General features: G+C 39.0%; 2 protein-coding genes across 4 annotated transcripts in view; one reads left to right on the top strand and one right to left on the bottom strand.

Moving 5' to 3' along the window:
- The window catches only part of nol6 (nucleolar protein 6 (RNA-associated)), a 32,918-nt gene that overhangs the window by 14,118 nt on the left and 4,977 nt on the right, over positions 1 to 13,823 (bottom strand). For all 3 annotated transcript variants that reach the window (XM_028456695.1, XM_028456696.1, XM_028456697.1), the window contains exons 6-19: positions 13,381 to 13,599; positions 13,167 to 13,283; positions 10,935 to 11,114; positions 10,662 to 10,830; positions 10,424 to 10,561; positions 10,157 to 10,320; positions 9,303 to 9,423; positions 9,140 to 9,198; positions 8,950 to 9,051; positions 8,752 to 8,867; positions 7,340 to 7,517; positions 5,592 to 5,714; positions 5,119 to 5,267; positions 1,177 to 1,252 (exon numbers count right to left, since the gene is read on the bottom strand). In XM_028456695.1, the coding sequence (XP_028312496.1) occupies positions 1,177 to 1,252; positions 5,119 to 5,267; positions 5,592 to 5,714; positions 7,340 to 7,517; positions 8,752 to 8,867; positions 8,950 to 9,051; positions 9,140 to 9,198; positions 9,303 to 9,423; positions 10,157 to 10,320; positions 10,424 to 10,561; positions 10,662 to 10,830; positions 10,935 to 11,114; positions 13,167 to 13,283; positions 13,381 to 13,599 (1,911 nt within the window). The remainder of the gene's footprint in view (positions 1 to 1,176; positions 1,253 to 5,118; positions 5,268 to 5,591; positions 5,715 to 7,339; positions 7,518 to 8,751; positions 8,868 to 8,949; positions 9,052 to 9,139; positions 9,199 to 9,302; positions 9,424 to 10,156; positions 10,321 to 10,423; positions 10,562 to 10,661; positions 10,831 to 10,934; positions 11,115 to 13,166; positions 13,284 to 13,380; positions 13,600 to 13,823) is intronic.
- On the top strand, positions 1,201 to 4,173 carry LOC114469319 (zinc finger BED domain-containing protein 1-like). The gene is made up of 2 exons (XM_028456699.1): positions 1,201 to 2,888; positions 3,423 to 4,173. Exons 1-2 carry the CDS (start codon positions 1,395 to 1,397, stop codon positions 3,972 to 3,974), a joined length of 2,046 nt encoding a protein of 681 aa, XP_028312500.1. The 5' UTR covers positions 1,201 to 1,394; the 3' UTR covers positions 3,975 to 4,173.

Below are 13,823 nucleotides of genomic sequence, written 5' to 3'. Positions count from 1 at the left end.
TCTTAATGTCTGCTCCTATATTATGTTGCTGCAAATGTGAATTTCCCCTCTGGGGATCAATACAATAAAGGTGTATTCTATTCAAAGCAATTTTCCTCCCAAGTGAATATAAAATAAACAGTAACATAAATAAGACTAATGTTGATTATTTTAAGTGCTAAAAGTGTCACTCTGCAAGTACAATGCAAAACAAAAACAAATTCATGACATTCTAAAATTAAATGCAAATCATTAAATCATGACATTCTTTCACCTAATATTCCTATCCTATGTTTTATTTCTTAACTTGTTATGCAAAGATGATGCACAAAATAGAACAGTCTGTACACAGGAAATTTAAGATATAAACATGTTTTCAAAAAATATTAGCACGTCTAAATTTGGGCAAAGCATTAATACTGTTCAAAGCTCATTTATTTAATTCTCCTCATAATTGACTTACTAATTCATTTTGTCACCCATTGTTTCTGTATAATTCGTCCTTTGTTTTTTCCAAATATTTTTGAATAATAAAAAAATTACAGGCATTATACAAGTGATTTTATTTATTTTATAAATATTCTTTCATTTTGGTTTTGTGTTTTTAATAACACACTAAATGGAAACATTTAATAGGAACATGAAAAAAATTGTATGAAGAAAATACCTTTTTTTTAATGCCAGGTGTACAAAACACAGGAATTACTATACTGTATACATATTTTAACATATTTGTATATATACATATATGTTTAATGTAAGTAGTCAATATTTTTTACAGCTTTGGGGTTTAATGAAAGCCCAATGGATTTCGTGTATTGCTGTAATGCTAACAAAAATAATTTAAATGCGTTTTTTTTTTTTTTTTTTTTTAAGTAAATTTAATTTATGAATATGTAATTTTTCTGTGATCATTAACTGGTTAAATATGTAGTATTGGTATATGTACATAGTAATATGTAGTAATGTAATTTAATTGCAATAATTTGGCACCTTATTCATTTGCACCTTGTTATCCAGCTTACCTCACAACCTCCTAGTTTTCTGCGTGTGTATAATTATTATTATTGGTGGTGTTTTCATTTTTTTTATTATTTTTTCTTTAATTTTGTGTGTATGCCGCTCTTTGCCTTTCTACCCCACGGGGATAAATAAAGTTGTTTTCTGATTCTGAATTATTTGTTCAGTTGTGTTTACCTCACTTCCTTTCTTGATGACGTCATCAACCGTCGCCCCAACGTAGCGCAGGCAGGACTCTGGAATATCTGCATGCCTGTTTAGTGACAAAGAGACGGTTCCATTTGGTTTAAAGTGTTTTTAGTCGTGCACAGGTCGTTGGTTAAAGGCGTCTGTTAGTAATCCGTGCGTTTAAACAGGCTGATCGCTTTGCTTTGTGGTCGTCACTGGGTCCCCGCATGGGGCGCACCAGGAGGAGGCACAGCACCGTGTGGGACTGCTTCGTGCAGGACGGAGACTTTGTCCGCTGCACAAAGTGCGACGCCGTCCTGAAGTACTGCCAGGGGGCCACGAGCTCCATGATGAACCACATGAGCCGCCACGCGCGCTCCGCAGCGCCGCTCGAGGTGGACGAAAAACCGGTGATCGCCGCGAGCGACTTCCACAGCGTGTCCAACTCGGACATCATGCAGGTAACCGTCATGTCCCCGAACGTAAACATGGGCTCCGGCTCCCAGGAGCGGGACTACGGGGACAGGAGGCGGCCCAAGCGAAGCTCTGTGTGGGACGTGTTCGTCCAAATTGATGACGAGGTCCACTGCACCATGTGTGATACTAAACTCAAATACAGGAGCAGCACCACCACCATGATGTATCACATCAAGAACAAACACCCGGACGCCATGCCTGGTGAGGGCGTGCAAGAAACCACGCACTCTGAGGTGACAGAGCTCATCTCCAGGATGATAGAGAAGGACCTGCTTCCCATCGCTGTGGTGAACGGAGAGGGATTCAGAGAGCTACTGGGACGGACTGTGCAGAACTACAAAATGCCATCTGTAGGTCACATCACACGTATTATTGAGGGTCACTTCCAGGAGAAGGTGGAGGAGCTTATGCTGAAGCTGAGTGGAGTGGATAAAGTGGCCCTCACTGCTGATTTCTGGTCAGCTGACCAATACCAGAGGTACATCACAGTGTCGTGTTCATTCATAACAGAAGATTGGCAGGGAAGGTCTGCTGTGCTCGTGACCCACAAGCTAAAATCTGGTGACACCCTGACGGTGAACACAATGACGGAGGGGCTGCTCAGCACTGTGCACACCTGGGGGGTCTCCGGGAAAGTAACTGTGTGCGTTCACAACAACAAGGAGATGAGTCTGTCCGGCCACCACCAGTGTGCCAGAGTCACCTGGGATTACGCTACATGCTTTGCAACAACACTTCAGCTCGCAGTCAGTGAAGGCCTCAGCGAGGATCTGCTCCGCATCATCACGGCCGCTGGAAAACTGGTCAACCACTTTAACCACAACATGGAGGCCAGTAATGCATTAAAGCAGAAGCAGGCCCAGATGTGCCTGCCACAGCACGGGCTTATTCAGTCCAGCAAGGCCAGGTGGGACACAGTGTGCGATATGTTTGAGCGGTTGCTTGAGCAGCGTTGGGCGATTAAAGCCGTGCTCTCTGACCGCACCGTCACCAACAGACATCAAGTCGAGACTCTGGAGATCGAAGACAACTGCTGGCAAGTCATAGAAAATTTCACCCCCGTGCTGGCGACGCTGAAATGGGCAACGACGGTCATATCTGCTGAAGCAGAGGTGTCCATCTCCAACATTTATCCAATCACGTTCAGCCTCATTCAGACTCATCTGGTGCCAAAAGAAAACGATGTTGAGCAAGTGTCAGAATTTAAGATTAAAGTTCAAAAGGCACTCGGAAATCTCATGGAGGTAAACCAAACATTTAATCTAATGTAATTGTGTTGTGTTAATTGTAGGGCTGGGGAATATGGACCAAAACTCATATCGATATTTTTCTCTCAAAATGGCGACAAACGATATAAATCTCGATCATTTTAACGTCTTACAAAAAGACTTCTTGGTTAAATTTGCTGGTGCAAAATGTCCACACAGGCACATTGAATAACAAACAGCTGCACAATATGTGCCACTTTTATCTTTTTCTCCTCTAAGGGACAGCACGTGTGAGTGAGTTCTGTAGTCTGGGTCAGTAAACACTGAGTAATCCATCCAACTGTGCTTTTCTGAGAAGTGGTGAAAGCTGGGACTCCTAAAATCAGCATTTTAATACAAAATAAGTTATAAAATGAAAATATATTGATACAGGTAATATTGTGATTTTCCATATCACCAAAATAGAAATCTCGATATGATATACAGTATCTTGAATCTCGATATATTGCATAGCCCTAGTAGATTGACGTTTGCTGCTGAACCAATCCCTAATGTTTTCTATATCTGCAGGTTGACTCTGCTGATTTGGCCTCTAAACCTGCTCTGATAGCCTCCATGTTGGACCCTCGGCACAAACATCTCAGTTTCCTGTCCGCGCCTGGGAGACTGGCAGCAAAAGTCAAACTGCATGAGCTGGTGTCGGCGTCAGACGGGGTGAATGATGCTGTGGTGGCAAAGGACGAACAGCAGGAGATCCTGGTCACGCCGGACATGAGTCGCGTGGCTTTACCTCCATCGCAAATGAAAAGTGACACCAAGAACACCATGATGCTGCTCCTGGGGGACAACTACAGCTCATCCTATGCCACAGACACCGAGGCTCAGGTGGATTACTACCTGAGGGACATCGCTCCCTCTCTGGACATTAACCCTCTGGACTGGTGGAGGGTCAACGCACCCAGGTTTCCTAAACTGGCCAAGCTGGCTAAACACTACCTGTGCATCCCTGGGGTCTCGCTGCCCTCTTTGCTGTCAGATGCTGGACAATTGTTTGCAACAATGCGCACAAAAATAAGCCCGGATCATGTCGACATGCTGATCTTTGTAAACAGAAATGCATGAACAGTTATTCGTAATTGTGATTAATTGTAATTTAAGACAGCATTCCTCTGATAAAATTTAACCTTCCTGTTGCGTTAGCGTTCAGTTAGCGTCTGTTGTAATAACAGGTCCTAAATGAGCTGTAAAACACACTAAAAACAAAAATCAATTATCTAATTTATTTCCTATCTCTTGGTTACCTTGTCATGCTTCCTAATCAATGAAAATATAGGTTTTAATATTTTTGGTGTTAGAGTCTGAACCTTTTTTGTGTCAGTATTAGTGCTGGGCAATATGGACCAAAACTCATCTCGATTTTTTTTTTCTCAAAATGTCGCTAAGACGATATAAATCTAAATATTTTTAATTCAAATAAAGTCAGACCAGAAAAAAAAAATTAATTTATTTGCAACTTTTTCTGTTGCAGGGACATTTATTAAAAAAGGCGGAACAATATGTGCCACTATTCTCCGATAAGGGACAGCACGTGCAGGTGAGTTGTGTAGTAGGGGAAGTTCTGGGTTAGGATGATGTTCTTAGAAATAGCAAAACCAGCGACTCCCAAAAACGAGTATTTTAATACAAAAGAAGCTATAAAATATATATATATATACAGTATATCGATATGGACTATATTGTAATTTTCGCCATCGCCAAATTAGAAAACTCGATATATCTTGAATCTCGATATATCGCCCAGCCCTAATCAGTATGCTCCCCTATTTCAATTTATTTATTTATTTTTTTAATGGTAAAATGTGGGAAAGTTTGATATGAATCATTTTAATCATTAACTACATATGTCGAACTGTACATAGAACTGTTAACATGGTTCCCCTGTTTTGCATTGAATTATAATTAATTTTCATGGCAATTACAATTACAAAGTGAATTATGTAAACTCAAATATGATTATGATAGCAGCAGTTTTTTTAAATTACAATATGATAATTGTAATCAATTACGCAATCAACCCGGGTTTCAGATATCGCACCATGATAAGCACATTAAGTGTGTGTATATATATATACACACACACACAACAAAAATAAGAACATTTAACCCATTAATAATTTCATATTTTCTCATACATACACCCTACCTGCTGTACTTTAAACATCAGTCATTAATTGTGTAGCCTGCATAGTGTTACTGCAATACATACAGCTTTAGCACGTGTGTGATGATCTGTTTGGGAATCAGCCTCTTCTGGCACATGCTTTCTCCTTCCCATAGCACTGCTTCAGTGATGGCTCCGTCCTGGAAGCGACGCAGCTCAGAGCGAGAGCCCCACAGCTGACGGAACTCAGCCGCCTGACAGAAACAAACACTACTGTCGTAAGAGACGATAAAACCACTGAGCGAGGAGGAAAATAATGCTCTTAAGTGAAATGGTTGTGGACTAAGACACGGCACAATTTATTCTGTAGAAGGTACACTGAAATGATCTTTTTAAGAGGAAATGTGATGTTTATTCAAGGTGGAAAGTCTTGTTTTCCCAAATGATTAGTGCATGGGTGCAGAGTAAAGTTTAACAATAATAAATCTGAGTAATTCTCGTTGCATTTAATTATGTTTCCCTTCACTGAGTTAATGAACTGATAGAATGTTAAAAAAAGGAGAACATAGTGCGCTCACCTTGGGGCTGTCTGCAGGAGGGCCTCGTTCTAGGACAGATGTTGCCAGCTCTGGTCTTAAAAGCAGACCAAATGATATGGGAGGCTGTGTTTTATACTTTGGGGGTTCGTTGCTTACAGACCACTGTGAAAACAAAAGTATCGGTACAACAACATTTCTCACTGGCACATATAGTCAGGTTCATTATGTTTAGATGTTAACTTCTATTGGATTGTTGTAGAGAGTATAAAAACTATACATTTTTGGAAACCTTAAATTATAAGCTACCAGAAAAGCAATGTTTCCATTTCCAAAATGGCTGTCGTGAAAAACAGTGTCGTCAATATCTCAGCTTCTAAAAAACCTGGAGCTTTTATTTTGACAGCTAATCTACCATTTTCAGGGCCAAGGAATCCAATGGTCCTTATGTGTTTTGGACATAATGGAAGAAAAGGCCAATTTGCATGATAGCAACTACATTGAGGTTCAAACATAGCCTCGACTTTCATTTAATTCTACCTTACATTTGATGGTTTCACAAAGATTTCTGGACACTAACTTCAGAGAACAATCATGTCGGATCACTTGTAAACCTTCAATAACGCGGAAAATTCCAGTATGACAATTTTGTGGTTGGATCTAGCTTATTTATGTTGATATCATTGGATTCCTTGGCCCTAAAAATGGTACTTTAGCTCTCAAAATAAAAGCTCTAGGTTATTTAGAAGCCAAAATATTGCTTTTATGGCCGTCCATTATGTGAAATCTAAGATGGGGGCCACATAGGTATCAGGACAAATGGAAACATTGTTTTTCTGATTGCTTATTAGGGATGTAACAATTCACAACTCCCGATACGATTCGATTCACGATACGATTCTCTCACGATTTATTTTACAAATGGGACTGTAGAAAAATGATGACTGAAAAATATTCCTTTATTTTTTTGGGGGAAAAAAACTATACTGTTTTCCTTTTATTTTTCATTGTCAAAAGAAAGAAATAAAGGAATAATACAAATGAAGAAGCCTATTAATTTAAATTTTGGTTCTATAGTAAACAATAAAAACCTGCATAATAGTTATTTTCCTTTTTAAAAGTGCAACTGAAAATGTAATTTGTGCCTTAACAAATGGACTTTAAAAAAAAAAAAAAGTCATTTCACTGTAATTAGGTCAAATATTTGTTTGGACCAGCAGAGGGCGCTGGTAACCCAGTGGTCAGTTGGCATGCAGATATCTTGCAGTGAAGAAGAGATGCTATGCTAGCAGACAGAACTAATAGAAAAATGTGACTTTTACAGATATTCACGTAATATTACAGATATTTTTTGGTGCTAAAAGGGTAAGGAATCATTTATGAACATGTTTAAAGTAGAAGGCGGCCAGAAAGAAAGTATTAGCAGATTCCGCCCGGCACCAACACTTCTAATGCCCTCTGCTGGTTAAAAAAAAAAGTACTGCGATTCAATTTTCACAATATCGATGTGAATCGTAATACCTATGAATCAATTTTTAACTGCCTTATGATTAATCGTTACATCCCTATTGCTTATACAATAGATTTTCCAAAAATGTATAGTTTTGAATACTCCACAAAAATCTGGTGAAATTACATAGAGTACCTGGCTAACAGACAAAAATTTAGCATTTTTTAAATTTGAGTTACTTTCAGTCTTAAGTGTAAAAAAGAAATGACTGATTTCCATTTCTAATGCTGTGCTTGGTGGGTCAAACATAAGTAAAGTTAATATAAAAACATGGACCCACCTCAGGATCAGGACAGAGTGAGTGAGTGAGCAGCTGAATCCTTTGGCCCAGCCCTTGTTGGAGCAATGACAGGATTAAAGGGAGAGTGGTGTGGATATAATCTCCACTGTGGTCCATCAGCTCACTGAGGAGGTTCAGTTTTTTACAGCTGGATTGGAGCTTCACCAGCTCACATAACCTGGGTTAGGAAGAGAAAGCAGAAAAAAGTGGAAAGCATAAAGCCAGGGAACAGTTCTCAGAAATGTATTAAAATAACGTTTGTCTATGAATACACAGCTACAGCCTCTTGTGAGAAATGTGTTCATACAAAATCATTGAAGGTCCAGATCAATCGAACCAATAGCATGAGTTTGCATGGACTAAAAGTTTCAGGACAAACATACGATGTTGATAAAACTTCATGTAGTGAAGTTTGGGATTTCAGCAGAACAGTCTACTGATATCTGTTACACCTAAGTAGTATTTTACTTTTCTAAATTGTAAACAAGGGCCCATTTTTGTTCATTTAAATACATGCTTGGATTTTTCTAGTCAGGAATTATTGTATTCAAACTGATGTGTATGAATTATGAACCCCCCAAACTAGCAAAAGGAGTTAGAATTGAGACCCCTGATCTAAAGCAGTGACCCCAACTACTGGGCCACAGGCCATTTGGCACAGCAGAGACTAACTAAAATATTTAAATGTATTTCATGAGTGTTATGCTAAGGGGTTTTTTTTTTAATGTTAAAAAGTCCCCACTTTCACGTCAATAAAAATTTCATCAATACCCTGGAGCTGAACGATTTTGGAAAATTGCGATTGTGATTTAATATGCGATTATTTTTTCAAGGGCCTCCTGTCATGTATTTTTCAATAAACAAGCAATAAATCAATCTTTTTCATAATAAACAATTTCAGATTTATTTAAACTTTAAATAAATATAAAATGTAAATTTTAAAGCACAGATTACAACAATATAGCAAACAAATCTGTGGCTTTACCTCTTTAACATATATAACTTCACGTTTCATGAAACATGTAAACTGCACTTCTTAAACACTCTCTGAACTTAACAGGACAGTACAAGACAGAACCAGATAAAAAAAAAAAAAAAATGCAGCCTTTGCGATTAGAAAATCGCATTTTATGATATTGCGATAATATCGCAAATGCAATTAATCATTCAGCCTTACTTTTAAAGAAATATTTGACCTGTTAACTTACCAAAAAAATATTGATGTTAAAAATCAACTTAAAAGTTGTAAATGCGGTTTATAAACTGGGGTTTTGCACCTATCAGTCAAGATGAAAAATAAATAAATCGCAATTGATCACGTACTGTAAATGAATTCTTTCCCTATTTACTAACATTTAGAGATGCTCTAGAAAAGATGAGAACCATAAAAATCAGCATGAAGTCTGACATACTGGAATACATGATCACTTGTTCTGATCATGGGTTTGGGGGTCATGAGGAGACTGTAGAATCCATCCACTGTAGGATCATCCCAGAACTGCATGGACACTGAAGCTTCATGCTGTAACTGGAAATTAAAAAAAACACAGTAACTTCAGTTTCTGAATCTCATTGGAAAACAATATTTCCCAAAGTTTCCATCCCTTTACCTGTTTGTAAGTACAAGCGGTCATGTCTGCACACATGTTGAGGTGACCTGAAGGGTCAACAAACACAACCTGGAAAGCACTGTGAAATTCAGCCAGAGAGGGCTGCAGGTGAGAGGGAACGAATAGAAAGTTAATGCAAGAAGAATCAAAATTAACAGTTTTTTTATTATTAATTAGTTAGATAACTTACAGCAGAGGAATCAGGATCTTTGGCTACACTGACTCCATTTACGGTCAGGTCAGTTGAAGCTGAAATTCAGATTAAATACAAAATATTATATTTGCTTAAGTAGTAATCTAATAAACATATAAACTACACATCCATTGACGTGTGCTGGAGTTCACATTCTTACCTAGAAAGTTCAAGCTGTTACGCAGCAGCTGATAGGCTGTCATGGTGTTACTAATTCTGTGAGTGATCAGCAGGTACGCCAACAGCATTGAGGCCAGAAAACCATTGAAACAACCTGCACCCTTTAAAATATGAAGGAATGAAACCGTCAGAGGTGGACTCTCAATGTCAATTACAATTCAATTACAGCGACCGACATTTTTTTCCAATTACAATTAAATGATCATTTCCCCCCTGAAAGTCAATTACAAATATGTTCTCAATTACTAAAGTTAAAATTTTACTTTATTAAATAACCTAATAAAAGTTAACATTCCTCTTGTGTTAGCATCTCTTATGATAACGTGTCCTAAATCAGCTGTAAAATACACTAATAACATTTATCTATCATCTACAATCTTTCCTATCTATTGATTACCTTCTTAAGCTTTTTAATCAATAAAAATACAAGTTTTAATATTTTTGGTGTGGGCGTCTGAGTGTTTTTTGGGTCAGTATACCCCTTTTTTTTTTTAAACATTAAAATGTGGGAAAGCTTGATATGAAACATATTTTAGGAATTGTTAACTACATACTGTACAGTAGGTGTAGAACTGTACATAGAAATATAACATAGTTCCCCAATTTAGCTTTAAATTATAATTTTACAATTTTCATTGAATTTTCATGGCAATTACAAATACAAAGTCAATTATTTAAACTCAATTACAATTGAATTATGATTGCAACAGCAAAAGATTTTGAAGATGACAATTATCTTAATTATGCCACAATTGTAATTCATTTTTAATTACACAATTACAATTATAATTGATCCCAACCCTGGATGAAGGCACTTCATTAAAAGCCTCCAACCTGGTGGAGCTCTCTCTGACGCAGCCAAACTTTAAGGAGAGCGACGCCGTCGGCAAACGCTGGACACTGGGAGCTCACAGCAGACAGAAACTGGAGGTGAGCTTTGGGCAGTAAATCCCCCAGAATGGAGCTATTGTAGTGAGGGGTCGGGGGTTCGATGCCCTCTGGAAGAAAAAAAAAAAAGACAAAGAAAACAGAACACAATTGTTGAAGGAAATTGTTTTTCAATGAGTTTTCAATTAAAATGGGATCAAATGTATGTCTGACCAGAGTTGGATGTCTGCAGTCCAGTGTACCACTCTGTCCGGATGTTATTCCTCAGAGGATGGAAACGACTTGGCTTGAAGAACCCGGGGGGCGGACACGCATGCAGACGGACAGTGAAACTGGACCTGGAGTCCTTTCCTGAAGATTAGAAAAATCACAAAACACAACAAATCTAATACTCAGCCACATACCATGGCAAAACGCACTGGAAACATAAACAGATCAAAGACCACCTCACCTGGGGGGATCAGCAGAAGAACAGGTCGGAGTCTGTTTCCATGGAGACAGGAATAACGCATTGGTCCCAAATCAGAAAAGGATGCAAGATACTGGGCTAGGCCTGCCAAGTACAACGCCCTTTTCCTAGGATACCTCTGGTTCACAACATCTTTGGGATGTAGGACATTCTAAACATGACAACAACAAGATGGAGGACAAATTAAGCTTTACATATGGCATGATAGTGTCTAAATGTTTGTTAGAGACGGGAAAAGTGGGACAAATGACTCACAGCAGGAATGGTGACAGCCAGGTCTACCACAACGTGTGGTTTAATACAAGTTCCTAGTGGGTAGCTTCCAATAGGGTCAACAGAGGAAGGAGGGGCCATGTGGAATTTACCCTTCGTTACTTGGGGTAGAAGAAGAAAGGGGACCTTAGCTGAACCAGACAGCCAGGACAGGTCACTTATCTGAAGAGAGACAAAGGGTGAATTTAAACAGTTGCATTCACCAAACGACTACAACACATTTGCTGGTTCGCAAATTGTCCAAAACAACAACATAAAAACTGCATGTGTGGATTTGCTTTGAGAGTGACCTGGTCAAACGCTATAACTTTTCTAGTTTCAAACTATCAAATCCAAGCCAGGGTTCTCACGAGGACCAAATTTAGTGGAAGTAAGGTTTTTTAATCTTTGTTCCAGCCTTACTTTAAAACATGATGGGCAGCTTCATATGCTGCTACACGCTATGTCCTGGTTGAAGCTCACTGTTTATATTGGACAGTAAGTACAGTTATCAAACAGGCGGCAGCTAAGTGGCGGCTGGGGTCCTCGGGGTCCTCAGCTAAAGACGGGGGCATCCGAGCAGCGTTAAATAGATGATGTGGCTGATGTACGCGTTTCTCGGTTATACAGATTAAAAAATGAGAGTTTAAACAACCCGTGTGCGCCTGGAAGTCCCTCTATGTCCAAGTGTGCAACAATTATTTCAATGGTACCGATTGAAAAAGGAAAAAAAAACAGAAAATCACGCCTATATTGCTGAAAACTGAACGTAGGGGGTGACATCACTCTGTAGGGGAGCAAAATTACATCGTCGGGGGGCCCTACGCTCAATAGCGCAGGTGAGAACCCTGCAAGCACCTGCAAGTTTCCTGCTTCTACCACATCAACAATCAATTCACAGCTTAATATAACCAACCACTAATGAAATATTATGATTAAGAGACTTAATTAGTGACGCACTGAAACTCTGGCTCAAAAGTGCATTTTCGGTTTGCGGCCGAAATACTTTTCTCACCAAAAAAAGCCGACTGAAACAGGATGTTGTGATGACGCGAATAAACAGCATGCACGCTTGTCTAGAAATGCGCCAAGTTGTCTGCCAACTAATGGAGCGGATGTATTTCAACACATCTGAGCACTAAAGCACCTTCTGAACAGAGATGACGGGGAACGTAAGTGTGATTTATGTTTCTGCATCATTTACACACTGTAGTTAGGTGTAGCCCTCTGTCAACACGGACCACACGGCAGCATGACGCTGCGTAACGATAGCATCTGATTTCAGAGTCTGTCAGCGCACATTTCTCAGAGATCCTGTGGACTTTATCACGACTGTACTTGGTCCGCGTTATAAAGATCATTACTTGGATGGGATTCAAATTAAACCGGCGCGCACAAAATATGATCCATGCCGCAATCAAAGCACACACTGAGTGCGTCCCCACGATCATGCTTGGATAATAAATAAATACTTCAAAGCACTTTGTGTTTTAATGAAAACATATTTAACTTGACTCTTTCAGCAGCTCAGTCAGTAACAGGCCAGTAGATTATTATTTAATGCTTGAGTAGGTCAAGTTTAACAACTTATTTTATATTGTGAATTGTTGGAATGTCAGTGTGAAATGAATATTTTTGTATTTTTAATTGATTTATTCTTCAAAGGACAAATGCAATGTTTTAATTTTAGTGCAGTAAGCACACATTCAGAGCCATAAATGCAATGAGGACTAATCATTTGCATAATTTATTTCGGTTTTCTCATTTTCAGTTTTCATTTCGGTGCATCCCTAATAGAGGTGTCTCGATCCGATATTGATATCGGATATCGGTCCGATATCAGCCAGAAAACGAATATCGGATTTTATCGGACTGCATCTAAAATCACCAATATAAGCTTTCCGATAAAAAAAATTTCGGCTCCAGCACTTCAATCCATAGGTGACTGTGGTTCACACTATTGTTCTCGGTTTGAGTAACATCACTTGATCAAGCCTTTTCCAACATTCCACACTCCAAAATAGGTAATAAAAGTATGTATGATTCGTGCTGATATCGTATCAAATCAATATTGGTATCAGCTGATACGCAAAGCTGCTATATGGAAGTGGAAAAGTTGTAAAGGGACATCAAAATGTTATGTACTTGTGTATGGCTTTGTAAGAATTTTTAAAATATTGGAATAAATCAAGGCGAGTCTCAATGAATGGGAATCTTTAACATGTTAATACATACCTCCACTTCTGCTGTCTCTGGGACAGCCTCAAGCAACTTAGTGACCCTCTGAACAAAACTATCAATGAGCTTCTTCCTTCGCTCGCTGAGGGCCACCTCTTTCAGCAGCTCCTCCATCTGGTATTGGTACAAAACAACAACAATATGATCATCACCGCATTACTCTCGTTTCATTTGCTGTTATTGGATCGGGGCCAGATGTGGACCATCTCACCTGCATCTTCAGCAGATTGCAGTGAAATAGGCTCTCAGCCTCTTTCAGCTGGTTCAGCTCCTCAGCTGTAGGAGGTCTGTAGAGGTCACTTCGGGACAGCTTCACTGGATGGTAGAGCACATTGCTGTCGTCCACTGCAGCGTCCCCTTTTTTACTCCTCTTTGCTTCAGTGGGAGCTTCATTATGGTCCTCCTCATCAGATGATGCTGAAGGACTCATCTGTAAATAAATAGATAAATAAATTTAAAAAAAGGCCAATCTCAGTCTCTTTACAGACATTACAGGAGTAATTTTACAAACATAGCTGTGGGTGGAAATCCATTCTGCATGAATCTTGTTGCAGTTTAACTGGTAAAGCTTATACCCAGTGACCATCTGCTGGTGCATGTGGTTAGTAATGATATTGGTTGCTACTGATAGCTACTCACTAATGTACCTTGCTG

This window comes from Gouania willdenowi, chromosome 9 (assembly GCF_900634775.1).
Source record: "Gouania willdenowi chromosome 9, fGouWil2.1, whole genome shotgun sequence".
Lineage (NCBI taxonomy): Eukaryota > Metazoa > Chordata > Actinopteri > Blenniiformes > Gobiesocidae > Gouania > Gouania willdenowi.
The sequence above is the reverse complement of the archived record's forward strand: the minus strand, read 5'-3'. Positions and strand labels throughout refer to the sequence as shown.

Bases quoted from the DNA above. Each gene is read 5' to 3' on its own strand.
- LOC114469319 (XM_028456699.1), top strand. From the start codon at position 1,395: ATGGGGCGCACCAGGAGGAGGCACAGCACCGTGTGGGACTGCTTCGTG. The intron at 2,889-3,422 runs GTAAACCAAACA...CTATATCTGCAG, and splicing joins CACTCGGAAATCTCATGGAG to GTTGACTCTGCTGATTTGGC.